The sequence below is a fragment of the Ostrea edulis genome, chromosome 7, assembly GCF_947568905.1.
Source record: "Ostrea edulis chromosome 7, xbOstEdul1.1, whole genome shotgun sequence".
Lineage (NCBI taxonomy): Eukaryota > Metazoa > Mollusca > Bivalvia > Ostreida > Ostreidae > Ostrea > Ostrea edulis.
The window spans coordinates 21,874,806-21,901,573 of NC_079170.1; the positions used below are offsets into that span (position 1 = coordinate 21,874,806).

The window sequence follows — 26,768 nt, forward strand, 5'->3', positions numbered from 1 at the left end:
TTAAAAGGTCCGACTCTGCATGCATAGACATTTGAATGTCGGCACTGTTAGATCTGATGTGTATACAGTCTACAGCCTGAACACGGGGATCTGTTTGTCAGTTATGATCCGTTTCTTAATTTGTTGTAGATTTGTTAGACCTGGCAGGAGAATGCCTGGTGATCTTTGGCCTTAACGAAACTGTGAAATCAAACATGCTTCTTGCTGAGTGTAGGAGAGGAAACCTAGCTGTATGTATAATGGAAACATTGCCATATTTTTAAGTTAATAAGCGAGGTACTGTCATAGTGGAAACTAACATGTATTGTTTTATTACTGGCACATATTGAATCCCATCATTGCTAGCCAGGGTTACTGAGTCTAGTAGTACCTATCCAACCTCACTGACGGAAACAAGAGGCGTGTCTTACCACAATGATTGAATCCATGCATAAAACCTTATGTGTAGAGAATGTGAATTTAGCATAATTTTGAGGCAGAACGAGTGTTTTACAACAAGCAAGTATAGAAGTTCACAGTGTACATGAAACAGAAAATGAATATTAATTCACCACATATGGAATGCATCTCAATATTTACTACCGTATGTAAATGTCCTGTTACTCTCGTTTGTTATTTGGGCCACTCTCCAGGAGCATGCACACGTTTGGCATAAGTGCAAACTAGACTGATTAAACAAAAAAATACTGTGAGGTTTCTAACACCCATTTTGATTCAAGTTACCCAAATTATCACCATCTCTGAGTTTCCAAATACATGTGCTTTAATTCTACAATACTGTGTTAAATTAAATCTAAGATGTTCATGATCTTACATGCTATCCACTCATGTAAACTTCCATAAATATATATACTTGTCTACCAAATTATATTTATGCCCCCCTTCAAAGAAGAGGGGCATATTGCTTTGCACCTGTCAGTTGGTCGGTTGGTAGACCACATGTTGTCCACTCAATATCTTGAGAACCATTCACTTGATTATAATGATATTTCATATGTGGGTTGGTTATGAGTAGAAGAGGACCTCTATTGTTTTTCAGGTCCAAAGGTCTAGGGTCAATTTACTCTGGTCATAGGAATATACTGTCCACTCAATATCTTGAGAACCCTTTGCTTGACAGACATCAAACTTGGTACACTGGTACATCTTAAGGAGTAGATGACCCCTATTGATTTTGAGGTCACATGGTCAAAGGTTAATGGTTGAACATCTCAAGGAAACTCGAAAATAGCTGAAAATGGCCCCCCATGAATTTTAACATTTCCATGAAATATGGCAGTATTTATAAAGTGATCAATTGAGATCAATTTTGTATATTGAGAATTTATACTTAGAGTTACTTTTGCTTTCTTATGCATTCCCAGAACACCATTGCTTGGTTGTTGTAAGATCACCATCACACTTGTTTTAACACCCCACCCCCCAGTTAGAAACCATTTTGACCACACCTTTTTGCTTGTTCAAACCACAGGCACTTGTTTCATACATGGGTCCCCCTCCTTAATAATAGAATGAGACTTGAAGCGAGAGGTGTCCGAAATCTAGTTAGGTACCTTGTGGTATTATTAAGGAGGGGGGGGGACTCATGTATGAAACAAGTGCCTGTGGTTCAAACCTATAATATGATATGTGAGCTCCTTGATGACTTGGTCCTTGCAGGGTATTCAGTGTTTACTTGTTCAGACCTATAATATGATATGTGAGCACCTTGATGTCTTGGTCCTTGCAGGGTGTTCAGTGTTTGCTTGTTCAGACCTATAATATGATATGTGAGCACCTTGATAACTTTGTCCTTGCAGGGTGTTCAGTGTTTGCTTGTTCAGACCTATAATATGATATGTGAGCTCCTTGATAACTTTGTCCTTGCAGGGTGTTCAGTGTTTGCTGGAGATGGAGGCCAACGTGAACTTTGTGAACCGTGATGGAGAAACTCCTTTATCCTGTGCAGTTAAAAATGGAAATGAATTTATCGTCAGGAGACTGCTGAGCAAAGTGAGCAAGGATTACTCTGTTACTAAAAATGATTTTCTTGTACAGTTTTACCCCATTTCCTGAGGCACACTTATTTTAATGATTAGCATATTTTGCCTCTTTGTATAAAAGTTTTAGTTTACTAAGAAGGTGAGTGAAGTTGTTAGTACTCTGGATCAGTTTGAATTGATCGTAAACATTTCGATTTATTCTATGTTTAGAACATTGTAAGGTGTCCTTGGAATATATGCTTTAAATGTGAATTCCATTAATGGTACCCTTGTTTTCTGAGCTCTTCGTATATTTTGAATGATTGTGATAATTTGATAAATACATTGATGATGCTCTTGGAATCAGTGTTTTGTTAATGTTTTGTAGGGTGTCAATGACGTTAAGGATGCCCTTGGAATCAGTGTTTTGTTAATGTTTTGTAGGGTATCAATGCCATTAAGGATGCCCTAGTTTTCAGTGTTTTGTTAATGTTTTGTAGGGTGTCAATGACATTAAGGATGCCCTTGGAATCAGTGTTTTGTTAATGTTTTGGAGGGTGTCAATGCCATTAAGGATGCCCTAGTTATCAGTGTTTTGTTAATGTTTTGTAGGGTGTCAGTGACATTAAGGATGCACTAGTTATCAGTGTTTTGTTAATGTTTTGTAGGGTGTCAGTGACATTAAGGATGCCCTAGTTATCAGTGTTTTGTTAATGTTTTGTAGGGTGTCAATGCCATTAAGGATGCCCTTGGAATCAGTGTTTTGTTAATGTTTTGGAGGGTGTCAATGCCATTAAGGATGCACTAGTTATCAGTGATTTGTTAATGTTTTGTAGGGTGTCAATGCCATTAAGGATGCACTAGTTATCAGTGTTTTGTTAATGTTTTGTAAGGTGTCAGTGACATTAAGGATGCACTAGTTATCAGTGTTTTGTTAATGTTTTGTAGGGTGTCAATGACATTAAGGATGCACTAGTTATCAGTGTTTTGTTAATGTTTTGTAGGGTGTCAGTGACATTAAGGATGCACTAGTTATCAGTGTTTTGTTAATGTTTTGTAGGGTGTCAATGACATTAAGGATGCCCTTGGAATCAGTGTTTTGTTAATGTTTTGGAGGGTGTCAATGCCATTAAGGATGCACTAGTTATCAGTGATTTGTTAATGTTTTGTAGGGTGTCAATGCCATTAAGGATGCACTAGTTATCAGTGTTTTGTTAATGTTTTGTAAGGTGTCAGTGACATTAAGGATGCACTAGTTATCAGTGTTTTGTTAATGTTTTGTAGGGTGTCAATGACATTAAGGATGCACTAGTTATCAGTGTTTTGTTAATGTTTTGTAGGGTGTCAGTGACATTAAGGATGCACTAGTTATCAGTGTTTTGTTAATGTTTTGTAGGGTGTCAATGACATTAAGGATGCACTAGTTATCAGTGTTTTGTTAATGTTTTGTAGGGTGTCAATGACATTAAGGACGCCCTAGTTATCAGTGTTTTGTTAATGTTTTGTAGGGTGTCAGTGACATTAAGGATGCACTAGTTATCAGTGTTTTGTTAATGTTTTGTAGGGTGTCAGTGACATTAAGGATGCGCTAGTTATCAGTGTTTTGTTAATGTTTTGTAGGGTGTCAGTGACATTAAGGATGCACTGGTTATCAGTGTTTTGTTAATGTTATGTAGGGTGTCAATGCCATTAAGGATGCACTAGTTATCAGTGTTTTGTTAAATGTTTTGTAGGGTGTCAGTGACATTAAGGATGCACTAGTTATCAGTGTTTTGTTAATGTTTTGTAGGGTGTCAGTGACATTAAGGATGCACTAGTTATCAGTGTTTTGTTAATGTTTTGTAGGGTGTCAGTGACATTAAGGATGCACTGGTTATCAGTGTTTTGTTAATGTTTTGTAGGGTGTCAATGCCATTAAGGATGCACTAGTTATCAGTGTTTTGTTAAATGTTTTGTAGGGTGTCAGTGACATTAAGGATGCACTAGTTATCAGTGTTTTGTTAATGTTTTGTAGGATGTCAGTGCCATTAAGGATGCCCTAGTTATCAGTGTTTTGTTAAAGGACACATCTCATGTTTTCAAAGTATACAATATTACATGCATTTTGTCTTCTTTATGCTTATAGTAATTAATTCTGATAGTTCGTTCGCCGAAATTTTGCGATATTTAACCACAATACAGACTTAAATCTAAGCCCCGATTTCAAAAAGTCAAGTTAATTAGGTAGGTAGTCACGTGGTATAGTGACGTCACATGCGCCCTTCGGATTGTGAAAGTACTGCGAGATATTATTAAAAACTCAACTTTTAGGGGCCTAATTAATTTACCATGGGCAACATTTAAATTGATGTTGATAAATTGTCCGAGTTTTATATGTGTTCGCCACCAGTGCACACATATAACGATGTAAATACCCAAATATAGCGAGTAAAGCGTGTATTAAATCGGTAAAATTGTGAGTAAATAATGTTTATATGGGCCGCTGTCTACAAACTGTTTGGGGATGTTATTCCTTTATACATCTGTAATTGGCGCTGTTTTTCTAAAATAAACAGTGCAATCATTATTTATTTTTGGATTAGACAAATTATGATACGTTAAATTGTTGACAACTAGGCCCTATGCCAAGCTATTGTCACGCGTGCATTTCGGAAATAAAGAAAAAGACAACACACACACAAATCAATAAAAATATTCAAATTTAAAGTGGTAATCACATTATTTTATTTTGATAAAGCAATCTTATTACTATTTTTGAATTGTGATCTGCACGTCTTTTAGGAAGTACGAAGTGGGAGCACGGCGTTATAGCCTACTGACGCACTCAAGATGCTACGAGTTCAATAAAGAAATAATTTTATAATTCAATTTAAAGTTAGGAAATACAATATTCTATTATTTGTATAATTAAAAGTTCAATTATTTTGTATCTTTATTTTTTGTTGTTTTAAATCAACCAGTTGGTAGAAGTTACATTGTATCGTCGATATATGTTGTTACAAGGTGAAGGTCAGTTGATCCGAGTGTGTATTGAATTTGAAGAGCAAAACAGAATGTATGCTATAGGCCTACCAGTGCTTATAGCTTCGATATATCCATTTTCTCGCAGTTTATCAGGGTCTCTGTCCAAGCGATGTTTGAAAAGGTGACTGGGTGTGTTTTTTAAGGTAAAGTTCTTGCTCAAACAAAAAAATTATCCACGTCTTTTTTCTCGTACCTTCCATCGAAAAATTGAAAAATACTCTGTCTAAATCCTTTCTACCGACAACTAGTACACCCGAGCACGGCACAAAACATCTTAAAGCATTATTATTTACAAGCCATTAACGTGACAATTGGTTTTTTGTCGATTAAATCTAATCTGTTTATGAAATGGCTAATAGATGTTTTCAAACCCGAGGGCGCATATGACGACACACAAAATGGCACGTAAACTAGCGAAAGAAAACATGCATATCGCAAGATTTGAATTTCATCGCTTTCAAACTCGAAAACTACGCAAAATATTTCATTTAAAACACATTTAAGGTAGGTCCTTAATTAGTCCTGGATTTTTGGGGTTTAGGTAGCATTTTTTTGTTTGGAATCAATAAATTAACATTCGGAGTAATGAAAAAATGCAAAACAGTTAAGGGTTTCCATATTAATTTTCATTACATACCCCGATGTAGATTTTTATGAAATTCATTGGAAACAGTTATTTGTTGTTATTTTAATATAAAAACAACAAAATGTTTTTTGAATTGCATTTATTTATCGGGAAACATGTCAATAACTAAAACACATGTCATTTTCAATATGTTCATCAAGTTTTAGAATAATATGTGCAAAATTATTAAATTGGCGTTATTCCCCAAAATGTTAAAAACAAACAAATGTGGACGCATTTTCCTTATAGCATGGTTTACATATCATTTTTTCTGTTTATATTAGTAGAGTTACATCTGTTATAGTTATTCATGGGAAAAAATCCATACCTTTCCTTAATAATTTCAAATCTATAGCTTCCAGATTATGTATACCCCCATCAAAAACTGAAGTCTGGCACCATACAGCTGAGCTATTTAAATCACTCGGGATTAAAATTGTATGTAATTTCATGAAAAGACACAGATAATGATTCCTTATCACCTTGGTAAACTGTTTGTCAAAAATAAAGGAAATCTATCGCATTATGGACTTGATAAATAATTGAATGAAAACAGAGTTATTGTCCTTGGATTCAATATTTTGAAACATATCATTGACTATTCAAATATAACTAAGAAGTTTGAAATATTTTATGGCTAACAAGATTTTTTACAATAACTATTGAAAAAGATTCCAACAAAATTTATGTTCCTATCATTAAATTATTGACTTTGCAAAATCCTATGACGTCACACGAGTGTGGAACTACGTTAAAGTAGTTTTAGGCATAAAAAGAGTTAATTTTGCTGAAAATATGAAAAAGTTTAGAAACATGCGTTGTGTCCTTTAATGTTTTGGAGGGTGTCAATGACATTAAGGATGCCCTAGTTATCAGTTTTTGTTAATGTTTTGTAGGGTGTCAGTGACATTAAGGATGCCCTAGTTATCAGTGTTTTGTTAATGTTTTGTAGGGTGTCAATGCCATTAAGGATGCACTAGTTATCAGTGTTTTGTTAATGTTTTGTAGGGTGTCAGTGACATTAAGGATGCACTAGTTATCAGTGTTTTGTTAATGTTTTGTAGGGTGTCAATGCCATTAAGGATGCACTAGTTATCAGTGTTTTGTTAAAGTTTTGTAGGGTGTCAGTGACATTAAGGATGCACTAGTTATCAGTGTTTTGTTAATGTTTTGTAGGATGTCAATGCCATTAACGATGCACTAGTTATCAGTGTTTTGTTAATGTTTTGTAGGGTGTCAATGACATTAAGGATGCCCTAGTTATCAGTGTTTTGTTAATGTTTTGTAGGGTGTCAATGACATTAAGGATGCCCTTGGAATCAGTTTGCAAGTGAGGCACCACAGAATCACAGGATTGTTACTGGGAGCTCTCTGTCACAAGCGATCAAGTAAGGAAGCCTTGTACTGACAAAAATCTGTCACAAGCGATCAAGTAAGTAAGTCTTGTACTGACAAAACTCTGTCACAAGCAATCAAGTAAGGAAGTCTTGTACTGACAAAAACCTGTCACAAGTGATCATGATTGATTGATATTGTTTAACATTCCTCATGAGAATTTTTCTCTCGTATTGCTGATGAAGGGCTGCAAAATTTAGGCCTATGCTCAGCGCTTACAGTCTTTGAGCAGGGAGATATCTTTATCATGCCACACCTGCTGTGACATGGGGCCTTGGTTTTTTGGGTCTCATCTGAAGGACCACCCCATTTAGTTGCTTCTTACAAGAAGCAAGGGGTACTGAGGACCTATTCTAACCCGGATCTCCACGGGGCCAAGTGATCATGTAAGGAAGCCTTGAACTGACTGCTTGTGATATCCATTTCTTTTTGTCTATTTGGTACATGTACAGTTGTGTCAGACTTAAAAGAAAATATATAAATTGCAAAGTTACTGTATATAACCTTAGACAACCTTTGGATTATTTTTTTTTTTACATCTGTTCAATAATGTAAAATTAAATTTCTGTGATGAGTGGTATTTGAATTCTATTAACCAGGTTTTCATGTACCATGGAGTGGATTGGGACTGGGCTTAGCTGACTTTAGCTCCGTGTGGCTGGAGATGGCCCTGCCTACGTCTCTGACAGCAGAAAAACAGATGTCGACGAGAAGCAGTGAAAATTGTAAGTTATTCACCTCAGAAAATTCTTTGAGAACTTTAGGGTCCTCGAATTGTACTATAAATCATCTACCTCCTGACACAAAATGTAGAAATTTTATTGGTTCTAATTATATTACGCGACACCCTGTGTGGGACAATGCATGACAGCCAGCTGCCATCTATGAACCTCAAGTGATGACACAGTAGATCAGTTTTATTTTATTTACAATATGGCATCATTAAATTATTTGTGCCTTCTTCATGATGGTCTTTGGGAGGATGCATTCACTATACAGTTTGTTAAATCCAGTGTGTGAAAATATATGAAGGTCAACAATTTCATTGGGCTAGGATTATGCTTTGCCTAGTAGAAGATATGGACTGCTCTATATTCACACATGAACATATTATACACCACCCAAACAAGTTGTGTGAAAGATTATACATCGACTCTCAATTCTCATTTGAAGAATGGCCAGCATAAATGTTGGCCGTCATTGACAAAGAAATTAGAAATAAAATGAATCTTGCATAAGAGCTGCTCGTGGTAGCATCATACATGAATTTGGAGCGAATTTGTTAATCTAAACTGTTATAAACACTCATTTGGTATGAAATATGACTACTCGATTGTTGATATTTATGATCATGGGCTAATTTTTCATTGACCATTCATAAATTAAAAATAATGTGTGACCATGATAGTTTGTTTAGAGTATACGAAACATGGAAAAATACAAACAAAAGCAAGTATGATGCATGTCGGTAAGTATTTTGAAAAATGGTGAGAAAGGAATTTGTTAGATATTATTTTTGTTTCAACAGCTCTGTCTGACAGCTCCTGGAAACACATTACATCTCGTGTCAAAGAGAGTGAGGCCAAGCGGCGGAGAAGGAAGGAGAACCAGTATCAGCATTCACTGAGTGAACCTAGCACCGGGGTGCACAGACACAAGTTTAGATACAACTTCAAACAGAGCTACGAGGATCTAACAGGGTTGGATAGCCCAGAAGAAAAAGGTTGGTTAATTACGTCGTTTTAACCTCATATAAGGCAGGGCATTAAAAGACAAAGGTGTGGTTAATTACGTCGTTTTAACCTCATATAAGCCAGGGCATTAAAAGAGATCTTTTGGTGAAGGTTTGTTCATTTTCTTGTGTTTGCAAAGTATCATTATTACAATGTTTTCAACTTAGTTTGGTTCAAAGGAACTTGCATATACAATGTTGGACAAAAAAATTTCAACACTGTAAATGGAAAAAATCCAAGAGGAAATAAAGTTCTTTCATGTGAAACTCTGTATATAATTTTAGCTCACCTGAGCTAAAAGCTCAAGTGAGCTTTTCTGATCACCCGTATTCCGGCGTCCGTCCGTCTGTAAACTTTTGACTTCTTCTCAAAAACCTCTGGGCCAATTTCAACCAAAGTTGGCTCAAAGCATCCTTAGGTAAAGGGAATTGAAATTGTTTAAATAAAGGGCCAGGCCACCTTCCAAGGGGAGATAATCAAGAAAAGGTAAAAATAGAGTAGGGTCATTAAAAAATCTTCTCAAGAACCACTAGGCCAGAAAAGATGAAATTTATAGATAAGCTTTATTAGGTAGTGCAGATTCTAAATTGTTAAAATCCTGGCCCCCGGGGGTCGGATGGGGCCACAATAGGGGATCAAAGTTTTACATACAAATATATAGGGAAAATCTTTAAAAATCTTCTTCTCAAGAACCACTGAGCCAGAAAAGCTGATATTTACATGAAAGCTTTCTGACATAGTGCAGATTCAAGTTTGTTCAAATCATGGCCCCTGGGGGTAGGATGGGACCATAAGGGGGAATCAAAGTTTTACATACAAATATATAGGAAAAATCTTTAAAATCTTCTTCTCAAGAACCACTGAGCCAGAAAAGCTGATATTTACATGAAAGCTTTCTGACATAGTGCAGATTCAAGTTTGTTCAAATTATGGCCCCTGGGGGTAGGATGGGGCCACAATAGGGGATCAAAGTTTTACATACAAATATATAGGAAAAATCTTTAAAATCTTCTCAAGAACCACTGAGCCAGAAAAGCTGATATTTATATGAAAGCTTCCTGATATAGTGCAGATTCTAAATTGTTAAAATCCTGGCCCCCGGGGGTCGGATGGGGCCACAATAGGGGATCAAAGTTTTACATACAAATATATAGGAAAAATCTTTAAAATCTTCTCAAGAACCACTGAGCCAGAAAAGCTGATATTTATATGAAAGCTTCCTGATATAGTGCAGATTCTAAATTGTTAAAATCCTGGCCCCCGGGGGTCGGATGGGGCCACAATAGGGGATCAAAGTTTTACATACAAATATATAGGAAAAATCTTTAAAAGCTTCTTCTCAAGAACCACTGAGCCAGAAAAGCTGAGATTTACATGAAAGCTTTCTAACATAGTGCAGATTCAAGTTTGTTAAAATCATGGCCCCCGGGGGTCGGATGGGGCCCCAAGGGGGATCAAAGTTTTACATACAAATATATAGAGAAAATCTTTAAAAATCTTCTTCTCAAGAACCACTGAGCCAGAAAAGCTGATATTTACATGAAAGCTTCCTGATATAGTGCAGATTCAAGTTTGTTAAAACGATGGCCCCCTGGGGTTGGATGGGGCCACAATAGGGGATCAAAGTTTTACATACAAATATATAGGGAAAATCTTTAAAAATCTTCTTCTCAAGAACCACTGAGCCAGAAAAGCTGATATTTACATGAAAGCTTTCTGACATAGTGCAGATTCAAGTTTGTTCAAATCATGGCCCCTGGGGGTAGGATGGGGCCACAAGGGGGGGATCAAAGTTTTACATACTAATATATAGGAAAAATCTTTAAAAATCTTCTTCTTAAGAACCATTGGGCCAAAGAAGTTCACATTTACCTGAAAGCTTTCTGACATAGTGTAGATTCAAGTTTGCAAAAACCATGACCTCCAGGGGTAGGATGGGGCCATAATAGAGACTACGGTTTTACATGCAAATATATATGGAAAGTCTTCTGATATGGACCAAGGTGACTCAAGTGAGCGATGTGGCCCATGGGCCTCTTGTTTTATTTACAAGAATACCTTAATTACTGCAACGGTTAATGTTGGGCTCATGGAGGGCCTCTAACAAGACAAAACAAACATTGTAGAGATCCGTCGTCGCCGATCCAGTCCTGACGATGTTCCCCGGAGTCATGAAGTTATCTACAGCAGGAGACAACTGTCCCCCATAGGGAGCCCCGTCAGCAGCTTCCTCTCCCCCGAGGAGTCACAGACACCATTCTTTCCCCTCAACACCACTACTGGTACAGAAGTAGTGACTAGCAGTATTAAATAGATAAATAAAACACACTATTAAATGGTACAGAAGTATTGACTAGCAGTATTAAAAAGATAAATAAAACACAGCTATTCTGAACAGGCTTGTGATGAACTAGGAGTTATAACAAAGTGATTTTCATTCAAGTGACTTTCATTCCCTGTATAACGGCTCCATATGAGTGAAATATTCTTGAGAGGGACGTTAAAATAATATTCAATCAATCAATCAATCATTCCCTGAATGGACAAAGAAAACAAATGAATTGGATATAACAAATTGTGCCTATTACAAAGTGAAATAGGACGTCTCTGAGAAATCGATACAAACAGGTTTTACGGTACATGTCTGTCATATATGAAATTATGTTTTTGTTCACTTAAGCCAGTGAGCTTTTGTGATCAAGTCCAGTGTCTATCCGTGTGTTTGTCTGTTTGGGGTAAACATTTCATCTTCTCAAGGATCACTCAGTCAAATTCAAACAAAATATTCTCAGATATAGGGGAGTCAAGTTCATAAGGCCACTATTAAAAAATTGTTTGTTGGGCGTTAGCCGCCCGACCCTCTCAAAAGGTCGCCGACCCAAAAAAAATTATTGGTCCAACAGCGATGTTTTTTTTTTTTTTGGTTATTGTCTGGTGCGGAACAGAACCGAGTTAGAGCCGGATTTTAGCCGTCCGAGTCAGTAAATCGCTTGATAGTCACCTTGCTTCGCTTCAAGCGCTTCCTTGATGGTTTGTTTCAAAATGTCCGACCTGAAGAGGACAAAATCGTATGTACATTTAAAAGCATATTTAATTAATGACAAAGAACTTAGCTAATGAAGAGATATAATATAGCAAACAAAATATACAGATATATGTAGACGATGTACAAAAATTTTTAGCAGCACTGATGTATGTGGGAGAACAATATTTAATGCATGAAAAAAAAATTTAATCTTGACCAAAAAAAAAAAGCCTACCTACCTACCCATCATCAAAGGGGTAGGGTAGGCAAACACCCAACAAACAATTTTTTAACAGTGGCCTAAAGGGACATTGTCTGTTCCAGGGGGAGATAAGAATAGTGATAGAAGGTGACATTATCTTAAAATATTCCTCTAAAGAAACACTTTACCAGAAAGCGAAAACTGTATGAAACATACGTACCAAAGATTCGAGTATCTTCAAATTTTCATCTCAGAGGACAGAATAGAGGTTCCAAGTGTAATGAAGGAATATATAGGAAAATTCAAGAATCTTCTCAAGGTCCGTAATGATAAAAAATTAGTATGCAAGCAAGCATCATCATGTAGTGTAGATTTAAATAGGTTAAAATGCAAACATTTCATAGATTCATGTTTATGTTTGACATGACCCTATGGGTCTGGATGTGGCCACCAGAAGAAATAGTTTTACATGTGAACATATATATTATGAAAATTATAGATTCATGATTACTTTAGACCAGGGTAGGGCCATAATTGAGAAGGAGATGGGAAAAAAAAACCTTCAGCTATTGATCTTAATGGTAGTGTTTTTGGTGATTTTACAGATATCTAGAGGATCTTGAACGAATGCTTATGGCAAATGATTTACTGCATTTAATATTTCCCTAGCCTTGGCGAGGTAAATATTCAAATCCAGTAATTTCATATGTCATAAGCAGGAGTGAAAGATTCTCTCTATCACATAATTATCATTAAACGCACATTTCAATTTACTGTCTATTTCACAACCCGAATGTCACAGAAATGTTTTGCTTTCAATTCGATTGTGACGTTGGCGATATGTCATGTGGTTTGAAGAAACTTGAAATTATTTTCACTTTATAAAAGACACAAAATTCTCTTGGAACAACCTTGGTGACAAAACAAGGTCTTTTACAGTCAATGTTAACAATTTCAAAGGATATAACATGTTGTTTTGTTTATGTGGTGCTTGAATGATTGACCTACCTAATTTGCATAATTATGAACCTGTGCTATGAGTTCATATCATTTTTCCGAACCTGTGTTATGAACTTGGGAAAAATACTGGTGTGTGATAAAAGATCTTATGCCTTACTGTCATTTAATTGTGTTTCATTTTTTATTCTTCTTCTTACCCTTGTAAAGTGCCTTAGGGTAATTTGTTTCGTATTAGACGCTATATAGATTTTATTAATATTATTATTCATTATAACTGTTCAGGTGAGCAATGCAGCCTGTGGGACTCTTCATTTTTACTTGTCTTATCAGAGAATGAACAAAAATCATGGCTGTTTGAAAGTTCCCATGCAGAGGGACAGGAATGGAAGCAGATGTCTCTGACGGGAGCCAACCTTCCCTACAGCCAGTCTGACCCCAGGGTCAGCCCATTCACACACAGCAGACCAGTACTACTTAACGGTATGCTCCCTCCCTACAATCAGTTCGACCCCAGGGTCAACCAGTCCAACCCCAGGGTCATCCAGTCCAACTCTAGGGTCAGCCCATTCACTCACAGCAGACTAGAACTATTTAATGGTATGGTAGAATTCGTGTATGATTATGATGCCAAATTGCATTGACAGTAAATTTTACAGACATCAGTACTGAAAACCTGCATCACTTATTTACCTACGATCAAAGTGTAATATATTTTCTTGTTAGCATAATAATGATACATTCTGCATATAGGAACTATGGTACTGATTTTTATTAATTAGAGGTGAGATGTCAAGGGCTTGCTCTGCTGTCGTAATGGCTGTCCTAATTTTGTAGTACCTCCAGGAAATGTCTCCTTAGAAATAATTAATAGCAGGAAATCATATTTAAGCATATTGATACTTCAAAACACAATACAATGTCCAACATTTTTAATTAAGAAAGATATTTCCAGAAACCCATGACAGCATTGTTTTGTCTAAGCTTACAAAAAATTGATATTTAAATAAAGGTATTTGTGCATTAGTTTTATTTGTAAATATTAAAGTTGGTTTTGTTTATCTAGAGAGCCCTTTTGAAGTAACCTTAAACAAAATTATTATACCTAATTACCAACCCAGTTTTCTAAAAATTGAATTGGGAGAGAGCAGAGATAGTTATAGAGGGTCCTCAGTGTCAATAATGCAATCTCAAAGGATATGAACAGGGATGTTAGCCACAGTAATATGCTAATTTGCATTTAAGAAATAATTACTCTTATTTCATTTCCTGTATTTACGTGTTGCACTGTGTATTGGTTTTTAAACAGGGCCATGGTCTAGGAAGATGAGGAGTCCCTCTCCGTCCCTGACCAGTCCAAACTTGGACTTCACAGGAGACGATGTCTTCTTACCCGAGAGGGTGAGTGTTTGTAACTTCAGAATGCAGGTGATGTGGGTTTTTTTTATATACACTGTATGTGTGTTATATCATGAAGGAATACTGCAGAATAGCATGGCAGTTAGGATCTGATGCAATTGCTGTGACATAGATCTGTAAAAATTGATTTTTTGGGCTGATAGCTTAGTGTAGCCCGGTGATTGTTGTCTGAAGTCTGTCTGACAACTCAATAGACTAGTGCATTGTCTTATAGAGATAGGTTTTGTCAATGTACTAATAAAGTTCTAATTTTCATTTGGTTGTTTTCTTCATTCAGTTATATTTTCCATCCTACTTTTTTACTTATGATTGTGACTGAAAGATTGTGGTTGTATAAGGTTTGTTTGGTGGTTTTTTGTTGTTGTTTTTTTTGGTTACAATAGGCCTATGAACTGGAAGCTAAGTAGCTCGAAAACATGCACATTAAAATCAGAAAACAGATTGATGTTCAGTGTAATCAGTCATTTCACACAATTTACAATATGCATATACGTGTCAGTTTTTAAACTTGAAAAGACTGATGGTGCATAACTTGTATACATGTATAATCAATTGTGATTTCAGTTTCGACAGTGGTTGATTGAATCCAGGTTTGTGACTTCCAGAGGTGTAGGCACGGTCAATGATGGGGCTTTTGTTAGCTTTAACTGAAATTTTTTTTTTTTGCAGTGTTTGTTTGAGTTATAAAAATGATGTCTACTAATGTTGGAAGAAAGAGTATTTTTAAATGTTTGTAATATTAACCCCGAGACACATTTTTCAAGCTTCAAACTATAAAGATGCCAGTGATTTTTTTTCTGTTGTAAAACACAATTTTATTAGTTCATTTGACTTTCATCACCATTTTTTGTTTTGTATAAATTGAGTCATGCGTGTATGTCTTTTAGCATGAATGTTTATATGAAGTCCAGAGTGTGATTTCAAACAGCTACATCAGGTACAAGAGTAGTTATGAATCTGGTCATTTTATGTTGCTTATATTGATTTCAGCAGAAACATCTAGGCCCTACAAGTGACGGGGAGTCCAGTGATATCGGACGTTACATGTCAGCTGACGATCTGGATGCTACTGCTGAGTCTGGTAAAGGATGGCCGAAACAAGCTTAAGACCTGACCAAGTCTGATCGTTATAGTCTGAGGAGAAATCTTGATGCCTAGTCTCTTTGATTTGAATTAAACCTTGTATAAAACTTATCAGGAGCGATATTCATGTAGAAGTTATTCAATGAAGCATTGCAAATTGATTAACGCCACATAGGCATAAAAAAGGGTGAAGTGGGGGGGGGGGGGGGGGGAGAGAAATCTATATCATATTTCATTTATTACAATGATATATAAACAAATAACCAGTGGGCTTATAGTCAATTTCAAGGTCAGATCTTTTGACTTATTTACTGTTATCATGAAATATGTTTACAAATTTAATGGACCCCCAAAATTGCAACAACAAAACTAATCTAATACAAAATTCCAAATTTTATGCATATAAAGGTATTAAATTAATTAAATGATTTGTCGTGTTGCATTTACAGATGATTCCAGGAGGGAAAGCAAAGCATCAGATTTGGGCCTGTTGGTTTCCTTGGATCTCTCATCGAATCAGCTCAGCTCCCTCAGTCCTCTCACACACTCCAAGGATGACCTCCCCAAGTTTTTCTCCTCAGTAGAAAAACTTGCTCTCAATGATAATCTACTGACAGCCATTCCAGACAAATTCTTTGAAGTCAGTAATTCTAACGACTTTCACTTTGTTTGATTTCCTTAAGAATCTTAAATGTTCATGAATCCTTACAACTCAGGGTTTTTAGCTCACCTGAGCCGAAGGCTCAAGTGAGCTTTTCTGATCACATTTTGTCCGGCGTCCGGCTGTCTGTCTGTCTGTCTGTAAACTTTTCACATTTTCATCTTCGTCTCATGAACCACTGGGCCAATTTCAACCAAACATGGCCAAAAGCATCCTTGGGTGAAGGGCTTTCAAGTTTGTTCAAATGAAGGGCCATGTCCCTTTCAAAGGGGAAATAATCACAAAAATGCAAAAATAGGGTGGGGTCATTTAAAAATCTTCTTCTGGGTCAGAAGAGCTGAAATTTACCTGAAAGCTTCCTGACATATTGCAGATTCAAGTTTGTACAAATCATGGCCCCCGGTGGTAGGATGGGGCCACAAGGGGGATCAAAGTGTTTTACATACAAATATATAGGGAAAAACTTTAAAAATCTTCTTCTCAAGAACCACTAAGCCAGAAAAGCTGAGATTTACATGAAAGCTTCCTGACATAATGCAGATTCAAGTTTGTTCAAATCATGGGCCCCGGGGGTTGGATGGGGCCACAATAGGGGATCAAAGTTTTACATACAAATATATAGAAAAAATCTTTAAAAATCTTCTTCTCAAGAACCACTGAGTCAGAAAAGCTGATTTTTACATGAAAACTTTCTGACATAGTGCAGATTCAAGTTTGTTCAAATCATGGCCCCCGGAGATAGGATGGGGCCACAAGGGGGATCAAAGTTTTGCACACAAATATATAGGGAAAAACTTTAAAAATCTTCTTCTCAAGAACCACTAAGCCAGAAAAGCTGAGATTGACATGAAAGCTTCCTGATATAATGGAGATTCAAGTTTATTCAAATCATGGGCCCCGGGGGTTGGATGGGGCCACAATAGGGGATCAAAGTTTTACATACAAATATATAGGAAAAATCTTTAAAAATCTTTTCAAGAACCACTGAGCCAGAAAAGCTGATTTTTACATGAAAACTTTCTGACATAGTGCAGATTCAAGTTTGTTCAAATCATGGCCCCTGGGGGTAGGATGGGGCCACAAGTGGGGGGGGGGGTGTCAAAGTTTTACATACAAATATAGGAAAAAGCTTTAAAAATCTACTTCTCAAGAACCATTGGGCCAAAGAAGTTGACATTTACATGAAAGCTTTCTGACATAGTGTGGATTCAAGTTTGCAAAGGGTAGTTTGGGCCATAATAGGGACTACAGTGGAGCCTCGGTAATCTGGACGCCATTAATCCGGACGCTTCACCTTCCGGACGATTTTTCTAAGGAACGAAATTTTTATACATTATTTTGCATCATTAATCCGGAAATTCGCGTTCCGGATCCGGACGGTCACTTTTTACTACAAAACGTTATAATGCATTGAAAATTGTACCGTTAATCCGGACGGTAATTTTGTTTAGGGAAGGTCTGTGTCGAACAATTCTAGCAAGGCATAAATTATAAAGAAAACAAGCCAAACTGTCTAATTGAAGCGATTACCTGTACCCTGTCAACACCTCCTTCCAATTAGGTGGTGTGTGCTTATAAGTCCGTTAGATAGCACGTGCCGATCGAGACATTGTATTGCCAATTTTCGCACATAAGATTTTTATTGCGTGTAGTGTTGAATTTTGTAAATAAATCTGTAGCATATTATTTTTATAGTCTTGATCAATACCCTAATAATATTAATAAATTAAACATCGTGCCGTAATGATAATTTTTTTAACTGCTACACATATCAGTTGTACTGATTCGTAAATATACTTCTAGATTCTGGATTTTATACTGTTGGTTGGCGTGAAATATACGTGGATGTTCATGCACATGCATATGTAGTATAAGTTTTTAACGTTTAGAATGTCACGCATGTACGATTGATTCTTGTTACGATGTTGTAGAGCTTTATTGCTGTCGAATTTTTAAACTCTGGGTAGAAGTGAGAAAATTACCATTTTAAGGAAAATGGCAATTAAATTCTGTATGTACCTGTAATGTTACATGTAGTTTCACCCGAGTTTTGTTCCGTTATTATCGCATCATGAAAATAATAGGTGAGCGTGACTAGATCAAAGCAGTAGTAGGTCTTGATATTACGAGCTTAAATGATTTTGTTCTCCCGATATTGTCTTGGATAATTATAGAATAAGAAATATGAACTCTGGCAGATTGAATTTTGGTTAAAGAATGTTGTCAACTGACATGATAATCACGAAATTCTTATATCAACTTTGGACGGTGAAGATTGTTTTAACAGACTGCCGAACCCGTGAATCGTGACAGATGGAAATTACCGGCCTCTTTAAGAGGTAAATTTGTGATAAAATGTTTGAAGTGTAAATGATTATGTTAGTTACTAATGATTTATTTACTTATAGTTACATAAAGTGCTTCATTATTTGTTTTAGTGCATACGGTACACAGTTTTGTATATTTATATGTAGGGATCATATGTATGTACAATGTAAACACAGGCAAATACACTGAACACGTACATTAAATTTTAGTGCTTTGAAATACATGTAAATGTTAACATTATCATAATTTATTTACTAATGCAAATGGTCAAATCCAATGATAGAATGTGTTTAATTCACTATGCATCAATAAAGTAGGCACATATTGGTTACTTATGTAAAGGTAGAAAATATGCGATTCAATTATCTGGACGCTTCATTTATCCGGACGATTTTGCTGGGAACCAAAGTGTCCGGATTAACGAGGCTCCACTGTATTAGGTTTTACATGCAAATATATATGGAAAGTCTTCAGATATGGGCCAAGGTGACTCAGGTGAGCGATGTGGCCCATGGGCCTCTTGTTTTAGCTACTATCTGGAAACCACAAATTCCATTTTGATTTTAGTAACAGTGACCTTGACCTTGCATGTTTTGATTTGGAAGGCTCCACACAAATCAAATTGAGGACACTCAATAACTGACTTATATTTCGCAAATCAATATAGCAAAGTTCACTAACAACATAGTGAAAAACTTGACTGTGAAGATTAAAGGCATAGTTACAAGTACAAGATCAAACATTTATTGCACAATATTTCACAAAGAAATTTAGATTCAGAGTTACAAATGAAAGGTCAAGGTCATTAGAAAAGAAAATCAGTAATTTTTTAAAATTTTGAATGACATCCTTGCTTCTTATTAGTTTTTATGGTGGGGCTGCAACTCCTGTTTGGTTGAATTTTTTAAAATGGTATAATTTTACCATTTTGAGGTCTCCAACCTTACTTCCTTGGTAGATACAAACTTGGGTTACAACCCCAATCCCTCTGAACATTTTTTGTCCTGCCACTGTGGCTTATATATACCTTTTATAGGCTACAATTTTCATTAAAAAAAAATTCTCAGACTTTCACTTACAAAAATGATACCGCATATGAAGTCCTTGATGAGTTCAGATTAGATATTAAAGTTCAAGGTCACCAGAATGGGATATCCAACCATCATGATAGTGTTCTGATTTAAACAGTGCTTAGGGACGAGATCAAAAAGTTCAATGTTAGACAAAAAACTAAATTTTTCACAGACACTTTTTTTTCTTTTTTCATTATGGTGTAATCAATGTTGGATGACAGAAACTTACGGGAGTTTTTATCCCTCCTCCCCCTAACTATTTGAATTTAGATTTTTATCTGACATTGATCTTTTGATCTCGCCCCTTACAGGATTGCTATCTAACAATGTGGCATGTGAGGGGAGTCTCCACCTTGCAGAACCCTAGTTTAAAGAAAAGAATTTTAATTTCGTTTTCAGTCAATGGAGAACCTGCATTGTGTAGACCTTAGGAAGAACAAACTGCCCAGGTTTCCGGTAGAGGTCCTGTTGTTTTGTCCAGCTTTAACTTCCCTGAACCTTGCACACAATGAGGCAAGTTTCCCAAGAATTGTATGCTGATTATCTCCAGTATTATCTTGATAGGAAGTTACTCTGATTCAGGCAAGATTTGTATTGAGACAGGAAGTTCCAATTTATTCTGATTAAGGTAAGATTCAGATTTGTAATGGGATGGGAAGTTCCTATTTATTCTGATTAAGGTAAGATTCAGATTTATAATGAGACAGGAAGTTCCTATTTACCCTGATTAAGGTAAGATTCAGATTTGTAATGTGACAGGAAATTCCTATTTGCTCTGATTCAGGTAAGATTCAGATTTATAATGAGACAGGAAATTCCTATTTACTCTGATACAGGTAAGATTCAGATGTGTAATGAGACTGCTTGACTAACATTGACAGATTACAGACTGGGACCTGAATGGTCATGTGCTGTCAAACCTGACAGAGCTGAACCTAAACCACAATGCTCTGTCCTACATCCCAGACAATATTGGTACTGTCTTCCCTAATCTGGAGGTGCTTCAAATCAACAGGTAAAGGATTATTTTGTTAATTGTTGCCAGATTACTAAATGTTGATAAGTGTTAATTACACTTTTAATTTATTTAAAGATAAAAAAAAAAAAAACCAGATCACCAACACATCATAAGAATGCGATTTCAAATTTACTTGGTTGAGCGGTTTTGACCTTAGACGGTCGTCATCAGAACAAGTAAAATGCTGAAATTTAACTACCGAGGTGCAACTTTGATTTTATTTGTAGCAACAATCTGGACGGTCTGAGTGACGAGACTCCACTAGGACTTGTCAATTTGAAGAAACTGGAGCTGAATCAAAACAACCTGGTAGAAATTCCGGAGTATTTCTTGTCTGAATGTTCCAAACTAGACATATTTGAGGCTGCTTTTAATAAAATAGGTACCTGTAAAGTTATAATGTTTTCATAAATGACTAGATAAACCGACATTTCAAAGATGTAACCTGTCTGAATTTTTGGCTTCAATAAGATTTTGTATCAGTATCGGGTACTTTTCATTTTGTATCAATATAAAATGTTGATTACATATTTCGGAGTTTTTAGATAACAAGTCTTGTAGATTCGTATATACACTCCATTGAATCTGTTTGTTTGTAGAGAGGCTTCCCAGCGAGTCTGCTGCCCAGTACCTGCCTAGATTAGCCCGTCTGAAACTTCGCAGTAACAACATCAGCGGGAAAGACCCACTGTTCATCCCCAAGTTTATACTGGATCTCCCTACGTGAGTGAGCTCTCAGTAGCACAGTGATAATATGTTTATTCACCAATCAAGGGCCCTCGGGGACATGTACAGTTTAACTAGCAATCAATTGTAACAATATAAATGAATAACAATCATTCAGATGTGCTACTACTGTCCGAGTTCACATTCTGCGCTGTACACATCTATAATTATATATGAAATACTGATTGCAGACAAGATTTAAATTAACAAAATGAAATATACAATAATAAATAACCAGACTGCTTCACACACTGAGGGACAATGCCAGTTTTAAAGACAGTGGATATATGAAATTGTTATCAGTATCAGTATAAGAGTTTAGTAAATAACATTTGTAACAGGCTGTAGAAATATTTTTAGGGGTGATTTTCTTTTCTTCCTAAAGACGAAAGAAAAACTCTTTTAGTGTAAAACTCTTTAACACTGTATTCGATGCATGTTGTACTTGATAAAGACATGAATACCTTATTCTTTTATTTAATAGGTTAAAGTTCATAGATCTTTCCGATAATAAGCTGATTGGTCTACCTAACCCACCGTCCTGGAAATCTCAAATGTTGAAAGAAGTTCTGATGTCCAAGAACCAGATATCAAAGGTCTGATCTTATTATTTTTAAATGCAGGTTTAATGTTTACATAGAAATTGTTTCAATTGATGTTGATAATTTGATGCCTGAAGATGTCCTTATGTTCGGTGTGTGGAAACTGGTGTGTGAATCGAATATACTGGGAATTCTTTATTTTATTCGAGTACATAATATCACGAAATGGCTTGTGGACATCAAATCATGTGATAATGAATTCACGAGAGGTCTATTGATCAAGAGCTTTAACATGTATTTCAATAATGTAAAAGTTAAAGTAAATACTTTTATGTCATGAGTGATGTCTCTCACAGAATCAAGCAATAATAAATTCCTTACATATTTAGGAATTTTCAGCACTTTGTATGACGTCTTTGTGTATTTTGATGTGTACGTATATTTAGGAATTTTCAGCACTTTGTATGACGTCTTTGTGTATTTTGATGTGTAGATAAATCTGGAAGGAGGAAGAGTGTGGAGTAAGCTGGAATCACTACACCTGTCTAACAATGGTCTGATGGAGGTCAGTATAGGGTCAGAGAAGGTAGTCACTCAAAATACTCCACAAAGATACTGAAAAACTATTGATAATGAATAGTGAAAGAAATACTGTTGATGATTTGTCATAAGAATAAATGAATGTTGCAGATCCCAGGAGACATTGGCCAGCTGAACTCGTTAACGTCTCTAGATATCAGTCACAATCCTTTGTCCACGCTGCCTGATGAACTCGGAAAATGTCACAAGATGTGGGAGGTGGGGATTAAACAATCATCATTACATGAATTGTCAATCAAATATGTGACAAGATGTGGGGGTGGGGAGTAAACAATTATCATTACATGAATTGTAAATCAAATTTGTCACAAAATGTGGGGGTCGGGGTTAAACAATTATCATTACATGAATTGTAAATCAAATATGTCACAAGATGCAGGAGGTGGGGATTAAACAATTATCATTGTAAATTAGATATGGTATAATTGTAAATTTTTGTTGGGTCTAATTTCATGGTTTTTATGACAAAGACCTAACCAGGAAACCAAATTCTTTATAAACAGGAGATAGTGTTCCATACTTATGAATTACATGCCTTCAGTTGCAAAAAAAAAACAAAAAACTACAAGCATGTTGTTTTTTCCTAAACCACAAAATGAAATTAGCGAAGAAAAAAGTGTATTTAAAAGTTTCAGTAACCTGTCTTGATGTCATTCACGTCCATGTTGCTGTAGATAGTGTGTTGAACTTTCATTCTGTTTGTTTAGCTTCCATTACATGGCCTTCACCTTGACCTGGATCCTGCGCTGTTGAAGGGCAAGGTTAAAGACCTTATCATGTATCTCCACAATCGACTCAAAAGGGTAGGTTATGATGAGACAACATATTTTAAACTGTTTTGGAATTATTACAATGAAATGGTAAGTTTTGTAATCGGAGTAAATTGATTTCATTAGGCGACGGAATACTACAGGATGAAGCTGATGGTAATTGGGTATGCCGGGAGAGGGAAAACTACCCTACTGAGGGCACTGATGAAGAAATACAAGACCCCCCACACGAATCAGGCAACCGTCGGCGTCATTGTTCAGGACTGGAAGTACGTCAATGCATGCATCTCCATATAAAGTTCATTGTATTTGAAGTAGTCATCATTTTTATGTCAAAGTTTGTGCAAGATTCACACACGGTGAGAGATGATAGAAACATCCACATTTTGATGTGGTATGAAGTGTAAATGGGTGTGATCTGCCTTACAGGTATGAGAGAAAACGTGAAAACAGGGGAACAGTGACTTACACTCTGAGCACCTGGGACTTCGCCGGCCAGGAGGAGTTCTACAGCACACACCAGTGTTACTTATCCAACAGAGCCCTCTATCTGGTACTTATTGTAATGTTACAGATGGATGTGTTTCCACTATCTGGTATCTAGTGTATTGTAATGTTACAGGTGGATGTGTTTCCTCTATCTGGTACCTAGTGTATTGTAATGTTACAGGTGGATGTGTTTCCTCTATCTGGTACCTAGTGTATTGTAATGTTACAGGTGGATGTGTTTCCTCTATCTGGTACCTAGTGTATTGTAATGTTACAGATGGATGTGTTTCCTTTATCTGGTATCTAGTGTATTGTAATGTTACAGATGGATGTGTTTCCTCTATCTGGTACTTAGTGTATTATAATGTTACAGGTGGGTGTGTTTCCTCTATCTGGTATTGATTGTAATGTTACAGATGAATGTGTTCCCTCTATCTGGTACCTAGTGTATTATAATGTTACAGGTGGATGTGTTCCCTCTATCTGGTACTTAGTGTATTGTAATGTTACAGGTGGGTGTGTTTACTTTATCTGGTATCTAGTGTATTGTAATGTTACAGATGAATGTGTTTCCTCTATCTGGTACCTAGTGTATTGTAATGTTACAGGTGGGTGTGTTTCCTCTATCTGGTACCTAGTGTATTGTAATGTTACAGATGGATGTATTTCCTTTATCTGGTACTTAGTGTATTATAATGTTACAGGTGGGTGTGTTTCCTCTATCTGGTATTGATTGTAATGTTACAGATGAATGTGTTCCCTCTATCTGGTACCTAGTGTATTATAATGTTACAGGTGGATGTGTTCCCTCTATCTGGTACTTAGTGTATTGTAATGTTACAGGTGGGTGTGTTTACTTTATCTGGTATCTAGTGTATTGTAATGTTACAGATGAATGTGTTTCCTCTATCTGGTACCTAGTGTATTGTAATGTTACAGATGGATGTGTTTCCTTTATCTGGTACTTAGTGTATTATAATGTTACAGGTGGGTGTGTTTCCTCTATCTGGTATTGATTGTAATGTTACAGATGAATGTGTTCCCTCTATCTGGTACCTAGTGTATTATAATGTTACAGGTGGATGTGTTCCCTCTATCTGGTACCTAGTGTATTGTAATGTTACAGGTGGGTGTGTTTACTTTATCTGGTACCTAGTGTATTGTAATGTTACAGATGGGTGTGTTTCCTCTATCTGGTATCTAGTGTATTGTAATGTTACAGGTGGGTGTGTTTACTTTATCTGGTATCTAGTGTATTGTAATGTTACAGGTGGATGTGTTTCCTCTATCTGGTACCTAGTGTATTGTAATGTTACAGATGGGTGTGTTTCCTCTATCTGGTATTGATTGTAATGTTACAGGTGAATGTGTTCCCTCTATCTGGTATCTAGTGTATTGTAATGTTACAGGTGGGTGTGTTTACTTTATCTGGTATCTAGTGTATTGTAATGTTACAGATGAATGTGTTTCCTCTATCTGGTATCTAGTGTATTATAATGTTACAGATGAATGTGTTTCCTCTATCTGGTACTTAGTGTATTGTAATGTTACAGGTGGGTGTGTTTACTTTATCTGGTATCTAGTGTATTGTAATGTTACAGATGAATGTGTTTCCTCTATCTGGTACCTAGTGTAGTGTAATGTTACAGATGAATGTGTTTCCTCTATCTGGTACCTAGTGTATTATAATGTTACAGATGAATGTGTTCCCTCTATCTGGTACCTAGTGTATTGTAATGTTACAGGTGGGTGTGTTTACTTTATCTGGTACCTAGTGTATTGTAATGTTACAGATGGGTGTGTTTCCTCTATCTGGTATCTAGTGTATTGTAATGTTACAGGTGGGTGTGTTTACTTTATCTGGTATCTAGTGTATTGTAATGTTACAGGTGGATGTGTTTCCTCTATCTGGTACCTAGTGTATTGTAATGTTACAGATGGGTGTGTTTCCTCTATCTGGTATTGATTGTAATGTTACAGATGAATGTGTTCCCTCTATCTGGTATCTAGTGTATTGTAATGTTACAGGTGGGTGTGTTTACTTTATCTGGTATCTAGTGTATTGTAATGTTACAGATGAATGTGTTTCCTCTATCTGGTATCTAGTGTATTATAATGTTACAGATGAATGTGTTTCCTCTATCTGGTACTTAGTGTATTGTAATGTTACAGGTGGGTGTGTTTACTTTATCTGGTATCTAGTGTATTGTAATGTTACAGATGAATGTGTTTCCTCTATCTGGTACCTAGTGTAGTGTAATGTTACAGATGAATGTGTTTCCTCTATCTGGTATCTAGTGTATTGTAATGTTACAGGTGGGTGTGTTTACTTTATCTGGTATCTAGTGTATTGTAATGTTACAGGTGGATGTGTTCCCTTTATCTGGTACTTAGTGTATTGTAATGTTACAGGTGGGTGTGTTTACTTTATCTGGTATCTAGTGCATTGTAATGTTACAGATCAATGTGTTCCCTCTATCTGGTACTTAGTGTATTGTAATGTTACAGGTGGGTGTGTTTACTTTATCTGGTATCTAGTGTATTATAATATTACAGATGGATGTGTTTCCTCTATCTGGTACTTAGTGTATTGTAATGTTACAGGTGGGTGTGTTTCCTTTATCTGGTATCTAGTGTATTGTAATGTTACAGATGAATGTGTTTCCTCTATCTGGTACTTAGTGTATTGTAATGTTACAGGTGGGTGTGTTTCCTCTATCTGGTACTTAGTGTATTGTAATGTTACAGATGAATGTGTTCCCTCTATCTGGTATCTAGTGTATTGTAATGTTACAGATGAATGTGTTTCCTCTATCTGGTATTGATTGTAATGTTACAGATGGATGTGTTCCCTCTATCTGGTATCTAGTGTATTGTAATGTTACAGATGAATGTGTTCCCTCTATCTGGTACTTAGTGTATTGTAATGTTACAGGTGGGTGTGTTTACTTTATCTGGTATCTAGTGTATTATAATATTACAGATGGATGTGTTTCCTCTATCTGGTACTTAGTGTATTATAATGTTACAGGTGGGTGTGTTTCCTTTATCTGGTATCTAGTGTATTGTAATGTTACAGATGAATGTGTTTCCTCTATCTGGTACTTAGTGTATTGTAATGTTACAGGTGGGTGTGT

The 26,768-nt window shown here is 36.2% G+C and overlaps 1 protein-coding gene across 5 annotated transcripts in view; it reads left to right on the forward strand.

The window, feature by feature from the left end:
• LOC125654327 (leucine-rich repeat serine/threonine-protein kinase 2-like) overlaps positions 1-26,768 on the forward strand; it is a 91,282-nt gene that overhangs the window by 30,281 nt on the left and 34,233 nt on the right. For 3 of the 5 annotated variants that reach the window (XM_056143675.1, XM_056143677.1, XM_056143679.1), the window contains 20 exons: positions 130-230; positions 1,870-1,992; positions 6,899-6,998; positions 7,605-7,730; positions 8,534-8,728; positions 10,865-11,020; positions 13,256-13,405; positions 14,232-14,323; positions 15,332-15,422; positions 15,874-16,064; positions 19,886-19,999; positions 20,368-20,501; positions 20,732-20,886; positions 21,104-21,227; positions 21,715-21,826; positions 22,266-22,337; positions 22,463-22,570; positions 23,080-23,175; positions 23,269-23,411; positions 23,572-23,695. In XM_056143675.1, coding sequence (XP_055999650.1) covers positions 130-230; positions 1,870-1,992; positions 6,899-6,998; positions 7,605-7,730; positions 8,534-8,728; positions 10,865-11,020; positions 13,256-13,405; positions 14,232-14,323; positions 15,332-15,422; positions 15,874-16,064; positions 19,886-19,999; positions 20,368-20,501; positions 20,732-20,886; positions 21,104-21,227; positions 21,715-21,826; positions 22,266-22,337; positions 22,463-22,570; positions 23,080-23,175; positions 23,269-23,411; positions 23,572-23,695 — 2,507 coding nt within the window. The remainder of the gene's footprint in view (positions 1-129; positions 231-1,869; positions 1,993-6,898; positions 6,999-7,604; positions 7,731-8,533; positions 8,729-10,864; positions 11,021-13,255; positions 13,406-14,231; positions 14,324-15,331; positions 15,423-15,873; positions 16,065-19,885; positions 20,000-20,367; positions 20,502-20,731; positions 20,887-21,103; positions 21,228-21,714; positions 21,827-22,265; positions 22,338-22,462; positions 22,571-23,079; positions 23,176-23,268; positions 23,412-23,571; positions 23,696-26,768) is intronic. The other 2 variants (XM_056143676.1, XM_056143678.1) reach the window with 1 other exon arrangement.